At 42.1% G+C, this 20,490-nt stretch overlaps 1 protein-coding gene across 1 annotated transcript in view; it reads right to left on the minus strand.

Annotated features, from left to right (window-relative positions):
- prex1.S (phosphatidylinositol-3,4,5-trisphosphate-dependent Rac exchange factor 1 S homeolog) overlaps positions 1–20,490 on the minus strand; it is a 168,949-nt gene that overhangs the window by 21,940 nt on the left and 126,519 nt on the right. The window contains exons 16-25 of the mRNA XM_041579090.1: positions 19,267–19,409; positions 13,616–13,708; positions 12,150–12,298; positions 10,943–11,028; positions 6,606–6,742; positions 5,285–5,441; positions 4,658–4,836; positions 3,517–3,678; positions 2,192–2,402; positions 1,818–2,082 (exon numbers count right to left, since the gene is read on the minus strand). Coding sequence (XP_041435024.1) covers positions 1,818–2,082; positions 2,192–2,402; positions 3,517–3,678; positions 4,658–4,836; positions 5,285–5,441; positions 6,606–6,742; positions 10,943–11,028; positions 12,150–12,298; positions 13,616–13,708; positions 19,267–19,409 — 1,582 coding nt within the window. The remainder of the gene's footprint in view (positions 1–1,817; positions 2,083–2,191; positions 2,403–3,516; positions 3,679–4,657; positions 4,837–5,284; positions 5,442–6,605; positions 6,743–10,942; positions 11,029–12,149; positions 12,299–13,615; positions 13,709–19,266; positions 19,410–20,490) is intronic.

Consider the following 20,490-nt stretch of genomic DNA (forward strand, 5'->3'; position numbering starts at 1 on the left):
TAGTTTTATGGGATCTCTCTGTACAGACTATGAGCAAATTTAGGGACTGTTCCTGCTGAATTGTGCTTAGTACAGGGAATACCTATGCTGCCATAGTTTTATGGGATCTCTCTGTACAGACAATGAGCAAACTTAGGGGTCTGTTCCTGCTGAATTGTGCTTAGTACAGGGGAATACCTTATGCTGCCATAGTTTTATTTTATGGGATCTCTCTGTACAGACTATGAGCAAACTTAGGGACTGTTCCTGCTGAATGGAGCTTAGTACAGAGGAATACCTATGCTGCCATAGTTTTATTTATGGGATCTCTGTGCAGACTATGAGCAAACTTAGGGACTGTTCCTGCTGAATTGTGCTTAGTACAGGGGAATACCTATGCTGCCATAGTTTTATGGGATCTCTCTGTACAGACTATGAGCAAACTTAGGGGTCTGTTCCTGCTGAATTGTGCTTAGTACAGGGGAATACCTATGCTGCCATAGTATTATTTATGGGATCTCCCTGTACAGACTATGAGCAAATTTAGAGGGCTGTTCCTGCTGAATTGTGCTTAGTACAGGGGAATACCTATGCTGCCATAGTATTATTTATGGGATCTCCCTGTACAGACTATGAGCAAATTTAGAGGGCTGTTCCTGCTGAATTGTGCTTAGTACAGGGAATACCTATGCTGCCATAGTTTTATGGGATCTCTCTGTACAGACTATGAGCAAACCTAGGGACTGTTCCTGCTGAATTGTGCTTAGTAAAGGGGAATACCTATGCTGCCATAGTTTTATGGAATCTCTCTGTACAGACTATGAGCAAATTTAGGGACTGTTCCTGCTGAATTGTGCTTAGTACAGGGAATACCTATGCTGCCATAGTTTTATGGGATCTCTCTGTACAGACAATGAGCAAACTTAGGGGCTGTTCCTGCTGAATTGTGCTTAGTACAGGGAATACCTATGCTGCCATAGTTTTATGGAATCTCTCTGTACAGACTATGAGCAAATTTAGGGACTGTTCCTGCTGAATTGTGCTTAGTACAGGGAATACCTATGCTGCCATAGTTTTATGGGATCTCTCTGTACAGACAATGAGCAAACTTAGGGGTCTGTTCCTGCTGAATTGTGCTTAGTACAGGGGAATACCTATGCTGCCATAGTTTTATTTATGGGATCTCTCTGTACAGACTATGAGCAAACTTAGGGACTGTTCCTGCTGAATGGAGCTTAGTACAGAGGAATACCTATGCTGCCATAGTTTTATTTATGGGATCTCTGTGCAGACTATGAGCAAACTTAGGGACTGTTCCTGCTGAATTGTGCTTAGTACAGGGGAATACCTATGCTGCCATAGTTTTATGGGATCTCTCTGTACAGACTATGAGCAAACTTAGGGGTCTGTTCCTGCTGAATTGTGCTTAGTACAGGGGAATACCTATGCTGCCATAGTTTTATGGGATCTCTCTGTACAGACTATGAGCAAACTTAGGGACTGTTCCTGCTGAATTGTGCTTAGTACAAGGGAATACCTATGCTTCCATAGTTTTATGGGATCTCTCTATACTATGAGCAAACGTAGGGGACTGTTCCTGCTGAATTGTGCTTAGTACAGGGAATACCTATGCTGCCATAGTTTTATGGGATCTCCCTGTACAGACTATGAGCAAACTTAAGGACTGTTCCTGCTGAATTGTGCTTAGTACAGGAATACCTATGCTGCCATAGTTTTATGGGATCTCTCTGTACAGACTATGAGCAAAACTCAGGGGACTGTTCCTGCTGAATTGTATTTAGTACAGGGGGGATGCCTTTGCCCATTGAGTTCCTTACTTGTTGATCTGCATGACGTACTGCTTCATCTCCTTCACTGCCACATCGAGCTTGTTGAAAAGCTGCAGATAAGCGTCTTGTATCTCCGTGTCCTCTTGTTTGAGTAGGAAGCTAAGGCCTCGCTCTTCCTGACTCTCACCTCCATTCATATGGGGAAAACCTCCATTGATCATATCCAAATCCTCCAGTTTGGGACACTTCCAAGCGGGAGCTGCCATGCTAGCGATACAGTGTTGCGAATAGGACATTGGATTCAAGTTGCCGACTGAAAGACATAAAAGGTATCTGGTTGTGCCTTTGGCTTTCTGTATATTTTTTGTACATGTGAGGGTGAAAGCTGCCAAACGGCTTCAATTTTTCCCGTTATCGTTTACCTTGGTCTGGGTCTAAACCAAAAAACGAGTTTTTCCTCCCAAATCGGATGCTGAAAGACCTTCCCACTGAGGTAGTCGTCTTGGGATAGGAGACTTCCATGAGGTTAATGTGGCAGTTGGTTGGACAGAAATCCATGCTTTGCAGCGGGTGCTGCTCCGTCTTAGCTTGTTTGAAAGTGGGGCTGACCTTCTTCTTCAGCTCATCTGCAAACTGTGTACCAGTGTATCGATCAATCAGGGGTTTGCAAGATATTAGCAATTTTTATACTGCTATTAATCCAGACAGTAGATTAAGTTAGTGAGAAAATGAAAGTCACGTGATGCTGTTCTGCTCAGAAAATTAAGTTAGTGAGCACAGAAGAGTCACCTGACATTTCTATGGTCAGTTCTAATCAGAGCAACATCACAAGACTTTCCTTTTCTCATTACATTAATTTTCCATCGACAGTAGCGACAATTGGCTAAAATGACCAACAGGTGGTGCTTTTTTATCAATGTAAAAACTTAAAGGGATTCTGTCATGATTTTTATTTCTAAATTACACTTTTTAAACTGCAATTATTTCACTCTACGATATACAATTTCATTCCTGAACCAGCAAGTGTATTTAGTTGTAATATCAGTGTGTAGGTGCAGCTCATGTTATTTTGCCTGGTCATGTGCTTTCAGAAAGAGCCAGCACTTTAGGATGGAACTGCTTTCTGGCAGGCTGTTGTTTCTCCTACTCAATGTAACTGAATGTGTCGCAGTGGGACCTGGATTTTAATATTGAGTGCTTTTCTTAGATCTACGAAGGCAGCTGTTATGTTGTGTTAGGGAGCTGCTATCTGGTTACCTTCCCATTGTTCTGTTATTAAGCTGCTGTGGGGGAGGGGTGATATTACTCCAACTTGCAGTACAGCAGTAAAGAGTGACTGGAGTTTATCAGAGCACAAGTCACGTGACTGGGGGCAGCTGGGAAACTGACAATATGTCTCGACCCATGTCAGATTTCAAAATTGAATATAAAAAATCTGTTTGCTCTTTTAAGAAACGGTTTTCAGTGCAGAATTCTGCTGGAGCAGCACTATTAACTGATGTGTTTTGAAAAAAAACTTTTTTTCCCATGACAGTATCCCTTTAAGGAGAGTAATTATAACACTGGGAAGGATAATATAAGGCTTTTGTAAGGCAATGGGGGTTCCTAAATTATTTGCACATCTGCTCTGCAGGTGAGGGAGGTGTTTAACCCCTTCAACCTGGAGCAGAGAAACATAAAAAAAATGGCAAGCAGGTGGTGATGGGTGGAAGGTCCTTATTTAGAATGAGAATATCTAGTAATTCACCTCTTCGTAGCTTGAGATCCTCTTGATGATGTTCTCCAGTTTGGTGTCGCAGATGTGCCGAAACTCGTACTGCGGCATGGTCATTACCGTCTTGCTCATGGAGATGAGCCTCATGCAGTTCTTCACAAACTGGTTGTCATCAGCAACAAAGGCTTGAAGGATCTACATAGAGATCTACATGGTTAGCAAGGCCTCCTTGCAGCTCTGGGGTTCAATCCTGACCAGGACAAATTCTGCATGAAGTTTCCTCCCATATACAGGTTAAAGGGCATGTAAAGGCAAACAAATAAAATCCTATTTTTACTTTCTTTAATGAAAAAGAAACCTATCTCCAATATACTTTAATTAAAAAATGTGTACCGTTTTTATAATGTAGTGAAATTTACAGCTGTGGATAGGAATTGTCAGACGGTCCCTAACTGCTCTGCAGGGAAACAATCATACTTATGAACAGCAGGGGGAGCCCCCGCCTTACTTCCCAGCCATGCAGAACTCAAGCAGCTTTGTTTGTTTCCCTGTAGAGCAGTCGGCGACTGTGTAGAGATTTGTATTGGATTTTATTTTTGCCTTTACATCCCCTTTACTGTTTCCAACTCCAGCTGCAGGGACAAAGATCATGGAGCCAGATTTAAACAGATAAACTGGGATTCTATTTGAAGGATTATTTTGCTGCAGCCACTGGTTCTGCAGAGTTGGAGAAAGTTTGTATTAAACAATACAAAAACTATAAAATCCACATTAGATTACATGACAACACAGGACCCAGTGCAGTCTGTATATTCTGATTATTAATCAGTCTTGCTGTATCGGCTTCTGGCAGATATTATTTGACTTGTGCTGTTTTGATAATTTATGACGATCCCTAAGCAGCCCAGATCACACTGAGCATGTGCACAGTCTTGGTCTAGCAAAGATGTATAACAAAGTTACAAGATGGTGACCCCCTGTGGCCAACTTTGAAAGCAGAAATCATTTGTTTGATTAGGCTTGTGGTGCAGTAAGTTCATGTTTATGTTTAGTATACAAAATACAGCATTTCTAGGTTTATTCTATTTTACTCTTTACTTCCCCTTTAATTGGCTCCTAATAAAAAGGGCCCTACTGTGTCCATGATCATGTGAAAGGGTGTTTGACTGTCTACCTTGGCTGCGATGCAGAATAACCCGCGAGGTTCCACGATTTTCTCTAGGATGTAGCTCTTGATGCCGGCGGTGCTGACATACTCATACACCACCCCGTGCTCCAGCTGAACATTCTCCACCGTCAGATTAATGAGCGGAACATCCTCGCCGGGCGGTGACGATGCATTCTGGATCCCGCCTGCAACCCAATCATTGAAACAATTAGTTGACTCCAAAAACTACAATTAGTGTACTTGTCATTCTCAGTCCAGACTAATGAGAAAGGGGTCAGTCTATTCAGTATATAAGGGGGAGCTGACCATGTATATAAGACCTCAGCAATAGTACAAACCAACGACAATGGTCATGGTGGTTAAACCCTGATCCAAACAGTCAACAATGTTTATTTTTTATACCATTTTTGAGTCAGCTTCACTCACGTCCTTTCCCCTAACCCATTCCATAGTATTCTATCTGGATGCATTCTATATTCTGCCACTAGGTGGAGCCTGCAAGGAAAACTAAAAGAAGAGTAAACTCGTTGACCAACGTCTCTGGAAAATGGCACTGCTGCAAAGTCTCCGGGCATTATTCTGTATGTATCTAAAATGCATTTGTTTAAACAAAGAAAAGGGGTTAAATGATACCTGGTTGGTTATCATGCGGGCCCTCCCGTCGCTCAAGGGACAGGCTAGATTCAAGGCCTTCACAGAGGCTGCCGTTCAGAGATTCATCCGACGTGGCTTTCTGAGCTCGATCCTCCTCTGCATCTTCATGTGTTCTATAGATCCACTGGAACAGGCCCTACATAAACGGCAGAGTATTAAGACTGAAGCCAAGATAACCATGTTGCGGATGGCTAGTGATGGGCGAATAAATTCGCAAATCTCTGCGTCAAAAAAATTTGGACGCTCGTCCGAAAAGTTGCTCAGGTCAAAATCGCCACACGTCAGCAGTATTCAGACGCCCATTGACTTTTAACGCCAGTGTCAAAATTGATGCGAGCAACTTTTCGGACGTGCGTCCAAAATTGGACGCAGGCGACAATTTTGGTGTTTCACTTATTTATCACCGTTGCGCGGGAGAAATTCGCCCATCACTACTGATGGCTAAAATTGTGTTTGAGAGGTGAGATGGAGGCAACCTTCACAGACAGGCACTTAAAGGGCTGTCATTAGTGATGGGCGAATTTGCCAATGGGCAAAATATTTGCAAAACTCAATGTTTGACGCTGGCGTCAATTCCGATGCCGGTGACATTTGACACTCATTAAAGTCAACAGCCATCTGTTTACTTGTCATAGGCGTCAAAATAGTCGCCGACGTCAAAAAAACTTTTGACACTGCCGAATTTTCGCTGCAAATTTCTGCAAATTCGCGCTTGCCAGATAAATTCGCCTATCACTTGCTGTCATCAATAATCATGGAACCCCATACTACTAAGTTATCATGCCCCTCTCCTAGATAGTTGACCCTGCCAACAATTAGAATGGGGGCCCATGGACACATGTACTGTATATGCCCTGGCCATGCCCCATTAAAGCAACAGTAACACCAAAAAATTAAAGTGTGCAAAAGTAATGAAAATATAATGCAGTGTTGCGCTGCACTGGTAAAACTGATGTCTTTTGCTTCAGAAACACTACTATAGTTCATATAAACAAGCTGCTGTGTAGCAATGGCGGAAATTGAAAAAAAGACTATATGGCACAGGTTAAATAGAGGATAACAGATAACACCATTGTGTTCTACAGAGCTTATCTGCTGTGTAACCTGAGCCTTTTCTCCTTTGAATGGCTGCCCCCATTGCTACACAGCAGCTTGTTTATATAAACTATAATAGTGTTTTTTGATGCTACTGCTCCTTTAAACCCTTACCCCCTTTGCCACAGGGCCCTGACTATAGTACCTCCCGTATCCCCAGGGCACCCACTAAAGTTGCAGCCAGCTGATTGGCTCATTGACTCACCAGGGAGTTCTGGGGGTTGTTTCTAAATGCTGTAAAGTGATCTAGAACCTCCGTGTAGCTCTCGTGCATCACATTGTTCCCATTCACTTTCAAAGTACACTGTCCTGGGTGAAGACCGACGGCAGCTGCCTGGGAACCTGGAAAAAATAAATAGTAATGCTAAAAGGTGTGATAGATGGCACCCATGTCCTTCTGGTGCCCTATTCACTGTCAGAGGCAGATCTTGGGTGCAAATACAGGGGAGTAAGGAACATTGTCACATGTGCCTGTATCGTTGCACCATAATCCTTTAGTTCGTCCTGAGAATTTCGTATTTACAGAGCGACAGAGAATATCAGCAGAGTTCCCCTTTAGTGTGAACGTGGTATGTACAAGGCCAAAGACGCTACACCCGATTTCTTTAATGCACCACAGTATTTTCAGATATAAACAATGTCAATCAGAGAGCAGATGCCCTTTAAAGGGGAACTATTGCAAAAATGAAACTGTAATATAAGCTTCATTGTACCGAAATCAGAAACTTTCTAAATACAATTAAATATTCTGCATTGTTTCTGAAATAATCAAGTTTATCTTCACTATCCCTCTCTCAGCATCTGTTTCTCTTCATTCTCTCTTCATTCAGCAGTTGGGTGTCAGATATTCATTGACAGTTAGATCCAATATATCTTATAGGAGGCTCCTTTCCTAGCAGATGTATTAGAGCTCACTCAAATAACTGATTCCAGTACAAACGAAATCTAACAAAATAACTGCCTTTTGCACAAATCCTGCATGTAGAGAGACATGGGGGCAGATTTATCAAGGGTCGAAGTGAATTAGAGGGAATTTTTTTCGAGTAAAAAAATCGGAATTCGAAGTCATTTTTTGGATACTTCGACCATCGAATAGGATACTACGACTTCGATTCGAAGTAAAATAGTTTGAATATTCGACCATACCATAAATGGAATACTGTCTCTTTAAAAAAACTCAACTTCAATACTTCGCCAAATTAAACCTGCTGAAGTGCTATGTTAGCCTATGGGGACCTTCTAGAGCAGTTTTCTACGTTTTTTAAAGTCGAAGAAAATCTTTCGAATCGAATTATTCGAAGGATTTCAGCGATCCTTCAGCGAATTCATTCGAACGATTTTACTTCGACCTCAAAACAGTCAAATTCAATGTAAAGTATTCCAATTCGATGGACGAATTTCAAAGTATTTTCCACTTCGAAATTCGACCGTTGATAAATCTGCCCCCTGATGTCTAGTGAGTTTAATAGAATGAGCTCTAATATATCTTCTAGGCAAAAGGAGCCCCCCTATAAGATATATTGGATCTAACTGTCAATGAATATCTGACACTCAACTGCTGCATGAAGAGAGAATGAAGAGAAACAGATGCTGAGAGAGGAATAGTGAAGATAAACTTGATTATTTCGGAAACAGCACAGAATTTTTAATTGATTATATTTGATTATATTTAGAAAAGTCTTATTTCAGTATGCTGAAGCTTATATTCAATTTTCATAATAGTTCCCCTTTAATGTTTTTTCCAAGTGAAATCAGATGTTTTCCTTGAAATCTAGACTTTTTTTTTTTTTTTATTGGTTAATTTTTGCCATTTTAATGCCCCGTCTCGAGGGGGGCAACGCGTATTCCCCTTATTTATCCATGAGGATAATATATTGGCTTTTGCAGTTTCGATTCCATTATTTATGGAGCAACGGGAACTCACCTGGAGTGAACTTTCCACGTGACTAGAGTGCAGTGATGTTCCGCTTCATGTATAAAATATAGAGCCGCCCGGCTACTGCCCCAAACATCCCTCATTCTTCCCAGCTCAGCTGTTCATGTGTCTGAGCCGTGTGTCGGCCTGCTGTCCTTTACTAGCTTCCCATCAGTCCTGCAGCACAATGACTGGCTAAGGATTCTGGGAGTTGTAGTTTAGGCATTTAGCTCATTCTGGATAAGGGGTCTATCTATCTAAAGAATTATCTCTGCCACTGGCTCAATTTCTCATGTATGGGGAAACCTTCCATTCAAGTTCTGAATCCAGCACATAAGGGGAGGGGGGCACTTGCCCAAATAAATACCCCCTCCTTGTGATTATTTTTAAGGCTCAAACCAAATATATACCTGGCTTAAAATCCACACATGACTCTATCGGAAACCCTTCAGGGACAATAAAATGGTCTGCTGCGGTTTCCTTACGCCAGAACACATCCTTGCGGATAAACCCGAAACAGATGTGGGAATGCCGAGCACCAACCTGCTCTACAAATGGCTGCACATCTGCAGGCGCTTTAGGAACGGCACAACTTCATGGGAAATAAATCTCCGCTCGGCCCAAGAAGTCGTCGCTGACATTAAACCAGAGCACTTGCTGGAAGTGTCCCCTATAAATCAGCGCAAGGCCAGAAAGTAACTTTAGGCGAATGCGAATCCGAAATCTCCCAACGCCTCCGCAGCCAAATAGCTGATCCTGTCGCTCCCAATTCAGATCTATCAGGCTGCTAACTGTCATGTGCAGGCGATTCAGCCATCCGTCTGCACCGGGAAGGAGATGTAGTTGCGTCATGTTGATAAACTGTATTGAGATTTAACCCCTTACCTGTTGGATATGACCGGGATGCTGGGAAAAGTGCAATTTCCACGGAAGTTACATTTACAGCAGAGGTTTAAAGGGTGTGTATATATATATATATATATATATATATATATTATATGATGTTTCCTTTAGTATATGTTCAGCAAATAATGGCACAGGAGAGACTATAGGCAGTGCTGTAGTTAGATATTACTGGGCCCCACAGCAAATCATTTTTCAGGCCTCCAAAACGTCTAGAGGTTGAGCAGTTTTATTAAAATTTATTGGAACTGTATATCAATTAGGTCCCTTTTCCACTTGGCCCACCTGCAGCCTCAGGGTCTGCTTCCTCTGTAGTTACGCTTAAAGGAGAATTAAACCCTAAAAATGAATAGGGCTAAAAATGGCATATTTTATATAGAGAACTTATTGCACGAGGCTAAAGTTTCAGCTTGTCAATAGCAGCAATGATCCAGGACTTCAAACTTGTCACAGGGGGTCACCATCTTGGAAAGTGTCTGTGACACTCACATGCTCAGTGGGCTCTGATTGGCTGTTGAGAAGCTAAGCGTAGGGCTCTAATTATCCAGCAGAAAATGAGCTTCCCCTGTAATATAAGCTGATGCTACAGGTTTGCTGATTATTACATTCTGATGCTAATTGCACTGGTTTCTGTGCTGCCATGTAGTAATTATGTGTATTAATTACTAATCAGCCTTATATTGTGACATTTCTATTCTATGTGTACTGTATATTGTGAGTGGGTCCCTAAGCTCAGTAAGTGACAGCAGCACAGAGCATGTGCAGTGAATCAGCAGAAAAAAAGATGGGGAGCTACTGGGGCATCTTTGCAGACACAGATCTTTACTGCTAAAGGGCTGTGGTTGCCTTGGGCTGGTACAGAAGCACAAAACATAATGTACAACATTTCTACCTACTTCTTTAGTTAAGCTTTAGTTCTACCTCGCCAGGCTTTTTCAGGCGACTGTTGAAAAGCGCATCGCCTCGTGTGGTTAGCACAGGCGTTTTTACATAGGCGCCCATACAAAACTGTCGCCTGCGCCGGTCGCGGCGACTGTCGCGGCGCTTTGTCGCCGCGACCGCAAACGCGTCGCTATTTCCCCGTGTGGACTAGCCCTAAAAGGGTTGAGGCTTGTGGTGAATTGATGGGATCTGGGCTGGTCGTGTGCAAGGTTTTGGCATAATGAGGAGATCAGGGACATCAACATGCACCTTTTTTTAATCTGTGCCCCATTCTACTACTTGGTAGGGCCAACCACCCATGGGACCAAATTCCAGGGGAACCCTATTACTAACCCACTGTTCACCTCTAATAATTTGGGGGCCCTTGTGGAAGTGCTAACTTAGTAGTATAACCTTTGATTACTGACGCCAGACCTGTGTGTATCAACCGAATGCATAAATGTGAGTTAGGCACTAGGGCTCTGATTAGGGGGTTCATGCCAAACACATCTGGACAAGATTAACTAAGTGCAGTAAAATAGACGTCTGATTTTCAGCTGGTGCAAGAAAAAAAAAATGCTGCATTCTGGGGAATGAAAATAGCGAACTGCGCTGGAATGTTAGCACTTTGCATCCCTAATTAAATGAAATTTACTGCCTACTCCTAATTAGCACATATTTGGAGCGCCATTCCTCCACCACTTTAATCTCCCAGCAGCAGTGCTGCAAATACAGCTGAAGCCTACTGATCATGGGAAATCTGAAGTCGTCAGTATCCCTTTAATACGATTCGGTGGCCTTACCTCTTCCGACAGCGTGGACATAAGGGGGAGCCGATCCTCTGATCTGGAAGCAAAGCGACTGCGGGGAATCTGGGATTTTGATGATTCTGGGTGGGAAAGAGGAAAATAAAGAGGAATAGCTATGCTTTTTCTCTCTCTTAATTGGCTCATCCTGGAGAGGTTTAAATGATATTTACAAAGTGATGCAGGGTGCAAACTACCATTTATAATGCACACTTGCGACCTGTCCTGCACTTTGTCATTGGTCTCTTCTTTGCACCAAGTGGCGGATTTCCAATCCACCATCGGGTGCTGAGCGCAGTCAAGACCCCATGCGCGAGTGCTTTTTGTGCCCTTTAGTGCTCTAGCACTTGCGTTGGAGGTTATGTACATAGTAAATGACCCCCTGTTGATTCCCCCACCCCCCTGTTATGTCTTATTAAAATACCAGTTTTTCCGTTGATCCGGAAAAGTGTAAGAAGGATGGGCACATTACGCAGGAGGAATGGACCCCGAAATTATCCAGGGAACCAGGAATTAATAAGTAGATGTAATGGGCAAGGTTGTAACTAGTTGTTATTAAGGACCCACAGCAAATTTATTTTAGGGCCCCCCACATACCAAATATGCAGAGTTTCTCCTGTTTTACCAAAACATATTAAAATGGCTCATTAATTAGGGCTTCACGGGGCTCCCGATACCTCCTGTGCCCCCCTGCAGCTGCAGGGTCTGCTTCCTCTGTAGATACACCCCTGATAATAGAGGAGGTTTGTATAAACAACATCCGATAGTTTAGTTCCCCTTTAAATTACTATGATTACTATGTATCTTGATACATCCGTCACGGCAAATCCTAAGGAACAGAAACCCAATACATCAGGACGCCGGCGAATGTGCGGCGGCATCCAAAAAACGCTTCAAAAATGGATGCCGGCGCCAAAAACAAGACGCCGGCACCGTTTCGCTAATTTTTCGCAGTTTCGTGAATTTCGCTGGAAATTCGCTAATATTTTGGCGAAACGGAGCAAATTCGCCCATCACTAGTCATTAAACATGGAGCATGGCCTCAGCTTCTGTTTCCTATGTGGCTCCCATGTTCCTAATTTGCAGTGCGCATGGAAAGTATCCATGAAATAGTTTCTCAATTACCCCAATGGGAAAAAGATGTCTGCTGCAAACGCCAAGACAGTAATATACATATATGTGTGTTATTATTATTAAGCCTTACTCTTTCTGCTTGGTGGCCACCAGGATGCGAATGGGTCTCCGCGAGCAAAACGACTGGTTTAACATGATCTCCACCTCGGAAAAGGGACGCAGGAAAACCAAGTCTTCGTTGATGGAGTAGATCTTGCGCCCCACCTGCAGCCCGGCCATCTGCAAATCAGAGACTACAATAAGAGGGGTTCTACCAAGGAACCCCAGCTCTTACATAAAGTCAACCAATTTGTGTGATTATCTCAAGTACAAAGGGACAACCAGGACTCAATAGCATGGGAGCAGTGGGCTTCTCCAGCAGAAATCGGCACTGAAATCCATTTTTCAAAAGAGTATTTTTTTATACTCAATTTTAAATTCTGACATGGGGTTGACATATTGTCAGTTTCCCATATGCCCCAAGTGATGTGCCTTGTGCTATGATAAACTTCAGTCACTCTTTACTGCTGTACTGCAAATTGGAGTGATATCATCCCCCTCCCTTCCCCCCCAGCAGCCTAACAACAGAACAATGGGAATGTAACCAGATAGCAACTCCCTAACACAAGATAAAAGTAGCCTGGTAGATATAAGTACTAGGGATGCACCTAATCCAGGATTCGGTTTGTGATTTGGCCTTTTTCATCAGGAGTCGGATTTGGCCGAATCCTTCTGCACGGCCGAACCGAATCTGCATATGCAAATTAGGGTTGGGGAGGGAAATCGCGTGACTTTTTGTCACAAAACAAGTAAGTAATAAAGGTTTTCCTCTTCCCATCCCTAATTTGCATATGCAAATTGGGATTCGGATTCGGTTCTGTATTCGGACTAATCTTTTGTGAAGGATTTGGGGGTTCGGCCGAATTGAAAATAGTGGATTCGGTGCATCCCTAATAAGAACACTCAAAAGTAAAAATCCAAGTCCCACTGCGACTCCTCCAGTTATAATAAGTAGGAGAATAGCCGGCCTGCAAGCAGTTCCATCATGAGGTTCTGGCTTTTTGTGAAAGCACAGTATCAGGCAAAATGATCTGAGATGGCGAATACACAGCAGTATTACAAGTAAATAAATGTATACTTCTTGGTTCAGGAATTACATTTTATATGGTAGAGTGAATTATTTGCAATGTAAGTCATACAATTTATAAATAAAAATTCCACCATAAAAAATGATGACCGTTTCCCTTTTAGGGTCGTACAATGGTTGGGGCACAAAGGCCTTCATAGGTCAAGCTGGTAAAACTGATAGGGCCACGTTATTTGGAGAGAGCAGTGGGCGGGGGTGAGGGTGCATGTGGGTGAATATAGTTAGGGCTCCAGGCCAAACTACACCACTTTTGGCACCAATACTACTACTACTACTACAGACAGATAATGTTCTAATACACCTAACTACAAGATGTGTAAAAAAATTTGATTTAACATGTAATGGAAAGTTGCCTAGAATTACACACACTTCAAGGTCCATTTAAATAGCCAGTACAGGCTGCATCTCACCTCAGCGTAGGACCCTTTCCGGACAGATTTCACAACAATCACCTTGTTTTTTTCCTCCAGGTCAAACCCATAATCTTCTTCTTGGGGTAAAATCTGCAAAGTGAAAAAGACAGAGGGATTGGACGGGGCTTCGAGTGTACAATAAGTTCACGGCAAACGCAGGCACCCAGGGTGTAATTCTCCAACAGATTTCTCAGCCAACAGAGAAGTGCCCCAATCTGAATAAATGACATTTGTGCAGTATAAGAAAGGAACAAATACCAAGGAATGGAAACCAGCAAATCCATTCTAGGGATATTTTTAACCATCACAGGGCAAGTTGGTTGGCAGGCAGTAACATACTGAAGACGGTAGGGCAGATAATGGGGCTCTAATTGCTCTTCCTGAGCTGAATATGATTGGTTTATTATAAGCCATTTGCTGTGAATGTGTTGAGAATGTATTGTACAGATAGCTAGATATTGCCAACAGTGTCATTACTTTAAAGGGGAAAAACAGTACAATGAAATCATAAAATCAGTATTTATACATATGGGAAGGAGGTGCCATATTGTTTCCCTTAGACAGTACAGTATGAGGGTATAGCTTATTGTGTGCCCAGAACATTCCTTCTCTGTATATTTGTATTTATACATATGGGAAGGAGGTGCCATATTGTTTGTCTTAGACAGTACAGTATGAGGGTATAGCTTATTGTATGCCCAGAACATTCCTTCTCTGTATATTTGTATTTATACATATGGGAAGGAGGTGCCATATTGTTTCCCTTAGACAGTACAGTATGAGGGTATAGTTTATTGTGTGCCCAGAACATTCCTTCTCTGTATATTTGTATTTATACATATGGGAAGGAGGTGCCATATTGTTTCCCTTAGACAGTACAGTATGAGGGTATATCTTATTGTGTGCCCAGAACATTCCTTCTCTGTATATTTGTATTTATACATATGGGAAGGAGGTGCCATATTGTTTCCTTTAGACAGTTCAGTATGAGGGTATAGTTTATTGTGTGCCCAGAACATTCCTTCTCTGTATATTTGTATTTATACATATGGGAAGGAGCTGCCATATTGTTTCCCTTAGACAGTACAGTATGAGGGTATAGCTTATTGTGTGCCCAGAACATTCCTTCTCTGTATATTTGTATTTATACATATGGGAAAGAGGTGCCATATTGTTTCCCTTAGACAGTACAGTATGAGGGTATAGCTTATTGTGTGCCCAGAACATTCCTTCTCTGTATATTTGTATTTATACATATGGGAAGGAGCTGCCATATTGTTTCCCTTAGACAGTACAGTATGAGGGTATAGCTTATTGTGTGCCCAGAACATTCCTTCTCTGTATATTTGTATTTATACATATTGGAAGGAGGTGCCATATTGTTTCCCTTAGACAGTACAGTATGAGGGTATAGCTTATTGTGTGCCCAGAACATTCCTTCTCTGTATATTTGTATTTATACATATGGGAGGAGGTGCCATATTGTTTCCCTTAGACAGTACAGTATGAGGGTATAGCTTATTGTGTGCCCAGAACATTCCTTCTCTGTATATTTGTAAGAGGATATAGGTTATAAGTTCCGTTGACTTACTAAGAGGGATAAACTATGCCTATAACATTGGGTAACCCCACAGCCTTGTAGAAACCTGATCTCTTGCTTAGCTGAAAGACTAGACGTCACTATTTAAGCCTGTGCTAAAGGTCAAACGGTGTTACATTTAGGGAAAGGAAATAAAGAGTCTGTCTCCCTCACCAAACTCAGTAAGGCCTTCCATTACATTTGTCCCTATATGGCCCACGTTTTTCTCTTTAAGTTTTTTTTTTCTCTTTAAGTTTTTTTTCTCCTAATACAACTAGTGCACACTACAGTAAAGAAACCCTCGCTATGTTGATGATAAACCCTCCCTCCTCCGTTCTAAACCCTTCCAGTCGCACCAGTTGGGCAGAGTAAAAGCAAAACGGCACCCGCAGCGATGCATGGCGAAGGGCGTCTTTAATTCTGGGGGATAACTTGCCCTTTTTGGTAAGAGTGCATCTGGAGCAGACTTTAACAATCCAGGGCCTCATTTATGGAGGAGGCTTGATTGGACGTTTTCATCTCTGGAATTAAGTTGAAAGAAGGAAAACGGAAAAATAAAAAGTCTATTTCTGGAGCGTCGGCCTCAGCCGTGTGGAATGCTTCCCTGTGCCGAACAACTGTATTTATGTCCCCGAAATGAGAGGCTATGAAATCGGTGATGTGTAAAACAGCTGTTGTCCTTATGTCTCTGCCATGTTTCCCTCTGATTCTGTGTACAAATTACAGCATTCCTCTGCTTCTCAGGACATTTGCTTAACACATACAGTTCCTTCTTCCCCCCCCCCCTCCTCAGGACATGGGGGCAGATTTACAAAAGGGCGAAGTGACTAACGCTGGCGATCATTCGACATCGTTACCGCTTTCAGGCACTTAGCCGATTTACTAATTGGCGCAGTCGTAACTTCGCTAGCGAAAGAGACAGACGCTAGCACTCTATCGCCAGGTGAACTTTCGCTCTGGCGAATGTACGTTACTCCGCAAATTCACCACGATGCGGATTTTACTGAACGTTACTTCTTTCGCCAGACTTGCCTTCACCAGCTCAGACCAGGTGAAGTGCATTGGAGTGCATAGATCTTCCTCATTCTTCTGTTACTTACATCATATTTTTAGTGGAAAAAGTTTCTAAGTCCAAAAAATGCTGGCGTCTTTTCTTTTTTTCAGAGTGATAGCCTGCTAAAGTCCTTAAAGGGATCCTGTCATGGGAAAACATGTTTTTTTCAAAACACATCAGTTAATAGTGCTACTCCAGCAGAATTCTGCCCTGAAATCCATTTCTCAAAAAAGCAAACAGATTTTTTTATATTCAAATTCGAAATCTGACATGGGGCTAGACATTTTGTCAATTTCCCAGCTGCCCCTGGTCATGTGACTTGTGCCTGCACTTTAGGAGAGAAATGCTTTCTGGCAGGCTGCTGTTTTTCCTACTCAATGTAACTGAATGTGTCTCAGTGAGACCTGGATTTTACTATTGAGTGTTGTTCTCAGATCTACCAGGCAGCTGTTATCTTGTGTTAGGGAGCTGTTATCTGGTTACCTTCCCACTGTTCTGTTGTTAGGCTGCTGGGGGGGGGAAAGGGAGGGGTGATATCACTCCAACTTGCAGTACAGCAGTAAAGAGTGATTGAAGTTTATCAGAGCACAAGTCACATGACTTGGGGCAGCTGGGAAATTGACAAAATGTCTAGCCCCATGTCAGATTTCAAAATTGAATATAAAAAATTCTGTTTGCTCTTTTGAGAAATGGATTTCAGTGCAGAATTCTGCTGGAGCAGCACTATTAACTGATTCATTTTGAAATATAAATTTTTTTCCCATGACAGTATCCCTTTAATATTTTTTCTGGGTAACCGGGTTACCCCATACATTTTCTATAGGGATGCACCGAATCCAGGATTCGGCTTTTTTCAGCAGGATTCGGATTCAGCCGAATCCTTCTGCCCGGGCCAAACTAAATCCGAAACCTAATTTGCATATGCAAATTAGGATTCGGTATTTCGCTGAATCTTTCGCAAAGGATTCAGGGGTTCGGCTGAATCCAAAATAGTGGATTCGGTGCATCCCTAATTTTCTTACATATGTATACAGTGGGTTCATGTGTAGGGCAATATAACAACTCTATTGTCTTAATTAATTGAATGCTGGTGCATCTTCGCTTTCATTGCTGACGTAATGCTAGAAAATTTGACAGCGTTCGGCACCCTGGACGCAACTTCGCATTTAAATAAATTAGCTTTGTCTGAGCGAATTTTCATCTGGCGAAGTGTAGCGATTGGTGCAAAACCTTCACTGCCGAATTTTCGGCGGTTAGTAAATTTCCCCCATGGAGTGCACTCATACCCCCCTATTTGGGACTTACACTTTTCTGGAGGGGGAGCAGCAATTAAATGTGGCACGGAGTGGGGCCTCTCTTTAGCATAAAAGCCTGGCACAAAGTACTGCCTCTTATAGGGAAAACACATACAGATGCGTGACGTGGTAACTGGCAGGACCAGTTTGGGGCAGAGGAGGAGGAGGAGGATAATATACATAGAAGAGCATATTCCGTTGCGTAAAGGTGGCCAAAAGAAAATGCCAAGTTGGCCGCTCAATACCAAGTCAGCAGCATATTGGTCAATATATAATGTATATTATATACACTGCCCGATCTCTGACCTTGACATTGTGTAGAGACACTGTTTACAAGTAATGCTACTATGCAGACAAGTAAAAGACTTTTTATACTATGACCAGAGGTAAACAAGTTTAGGGACCACCGTATGAGGTTAACCTTGACGTGGTTTGGTGGTTTATCAACTTTATGATCATAACTTTGTAACTAAAAACTCGTTGTCTAAAACACATACACTTGCATTTATACTGAATTACTTATGGGACAGGGGGACCAGGAAATGTGCATTGAAAAGTAGCACTTCCATTATACGTAAATATACTTTAACTTAGCCTTTTGAGTGCTTCCACAACCCCCCTTTTTGTACATTGTGTAGTGGGGTCATGTTTAAAGGAGACCTAAACCATAAAAATGAATATGGCTAAAACTGCAAGGTTTTATAAACTGATCTTATTGCACGAGGCTAAAGTTTGAGCTTGTCAATAGCAGCAATGATCCAGGACTTCAAACTTGTCACAGGGGGTCACCATCTTGGAAAGTGTCTGTGACACTCACATGCTCAGTGGGCTCTGATTGGCTGTTGAGAAGCTAAGCTTAGGGCTCGTCACTAATTATCCAGCAGAAAATGAGCTTCCCTGGCTGTAATATAAGCTGATGCTACAGGTTTGCTGATTATTAAATTCTGATGCTAATTGCACTGGTTTCTGTGCTGCCATGTAGTAATTATGTGTATTAATTACTAATCAGCCTTATATTGTGACATTTCTATTCTATGTGTACTGTATATTGTGAGTGGCTCCCTAAGCTCAGTAAGTGACAGCAGCACGGAGCATGTGCAGTGAATCAGCAGAAAAGAAGATGGGGAGCTACTGGGGCATCTTTGGAGACACAGATCTTTACTGCTAAAGGGCTGTGGTTGCCTTGGGCTGGTACAGAAGCACAAAACGTACAACATTTCTAGCTACTTCTTTAGTTTAACTTTGCTTGTCCTTTAAGGTCTCTTCCTGTTTGGGAAGTTGTCTATGGCAGGAAGGTTTCCCCCTTCATTTATCACTTTTCCTGTACGAAAATCAGAACTTCCTCCTTTTTCCTGATCTTTCCCCCCTTTCCTAGAGAAAATAACCTCTTTCTGTTCACATAACACTGGTTTCCGCTCTGACGTCTGTCATTTCTCTTCTTGTGTTTAAATATGTCCGCCATATCCTACTTTCTGCCTTCCCAAATCTCCTTTCCCCCTTCCTTATGTGCTGCTACTTTTAGCCTTTCCTGACTCACAATAATGAACCTGTCTCCATAGGCCTAAACAACCATCCACTATAGTAACAGTTTCACCTTGTGCGACTCTTGGGTGGTATCTCACATATCACTATGATCTATCCTGAGAATTCTGCTGCTGATATCTGAGATGAATCTTCAGGCAGAGAATCTACAAAAGAGGACGTGATGAATTCCCCTTACCAAGAGGGTCTTTGCCAAGATATTTTCAATGAGCTTGAAGTCATTTCGGAGCTGTTTGTTTTTAGAGCTGGTTCCTTCCATCTCCTCGTCGGCGTAAAAGCGAAAGAACTGCGACTCGTCTTTAAACTCGCTCTTCTCCAACACTGCCGAAAGGAAGATGTTGTTACTGTTGGGTTTAGATGTGTCTCAAAAATATGTTATTTTATTTAAAGGAACAATAACATCAAAAATCAAAGTGTTTTAAAGAAATTAAAATGTAATGTTGTGTTGCCCTGCACTGTTAAAACTGATGTGTTTGCTTCAGAAACACTACTATAGTTTATATAAACAAGCTGCTGTGTAGCCATGGGGGCAGCCATTCAAGCACAGGATACACAGTAGATAACAGATAGGTACTACTATAGTTTATATAAACAAGCTGCTGTGTAGCCATGGGGGCAGCCATTCAAGCACAGGATACACAGTAGATAACAGATACGTACTACTATAGTTTATATAAACAAGCTGCTGTGTAGCCATGGGGACAGCCATTCAAGCACAGGATACACAGTAGATAACAGATAAGTACTACTATAGTTTATATAAACAAGCTGCTGTGTAGCCATGGGGGCAGCCATTCAAGCACAGGATATACAGTAGATAACTGATAAGTTCTGAAAAATCACATTGTATGCTACAGAGCTTTTTTGTTATCTATTGTGTATCCTGTGCTTGAATGGCTGCCCCATGGCTACACAGCAGCTTGTTTATATAAACTATAGTAGTACTTATCTGTTATTTACTGTGTATCCTGTGCTTGAATGGCTGTCCCCATGGCTACACAGCAGCTTGTTTATATAAACTATAGTAGTACTTATCTGTTATCTACTGTGTATCCTGTGCTTGAATGGCTGCCCCCATGGCTACACAGCAGCTTGTTTATATAAACTATAGTAGTACTTATCTGTTATCTACTGTGTATCCTGTGCTTGAATGGCTGCCCCCATGGCTACACAGCAGCTTGTTTATATATACTATAGTAGTACTTATCTGTTATCTGCTGTGTATGCTGTGCTTGAATGGCTACCCCCATGGCTACACAGCAGCTTGTTTATATAAACTATAGTAGTATTTATCTATTATCTACTGTGTATCCTGTGTTTGAATGGCTGCCCCATGACTACACAGCAGCTTGTTTATATAAACTATAGTAGTACTTATGACAGGATATCAGTGCATACAAAA

Source organism: Xenopus laevis, chromosome 9_10S, assembly GCF_017654675.1.
Source record: "Xenopus laevis strain J_2021 chromosome 9_10S, Xenopus_laevis_v10.1, whole genome shotgun sequence".
In the NCBI taxonomy this organism is placed as follows: Eukaryota; Metazoa; Chordata; class Amphibia; order Anura; family Pipidae; genus Xenopus; species Xenopus laevis.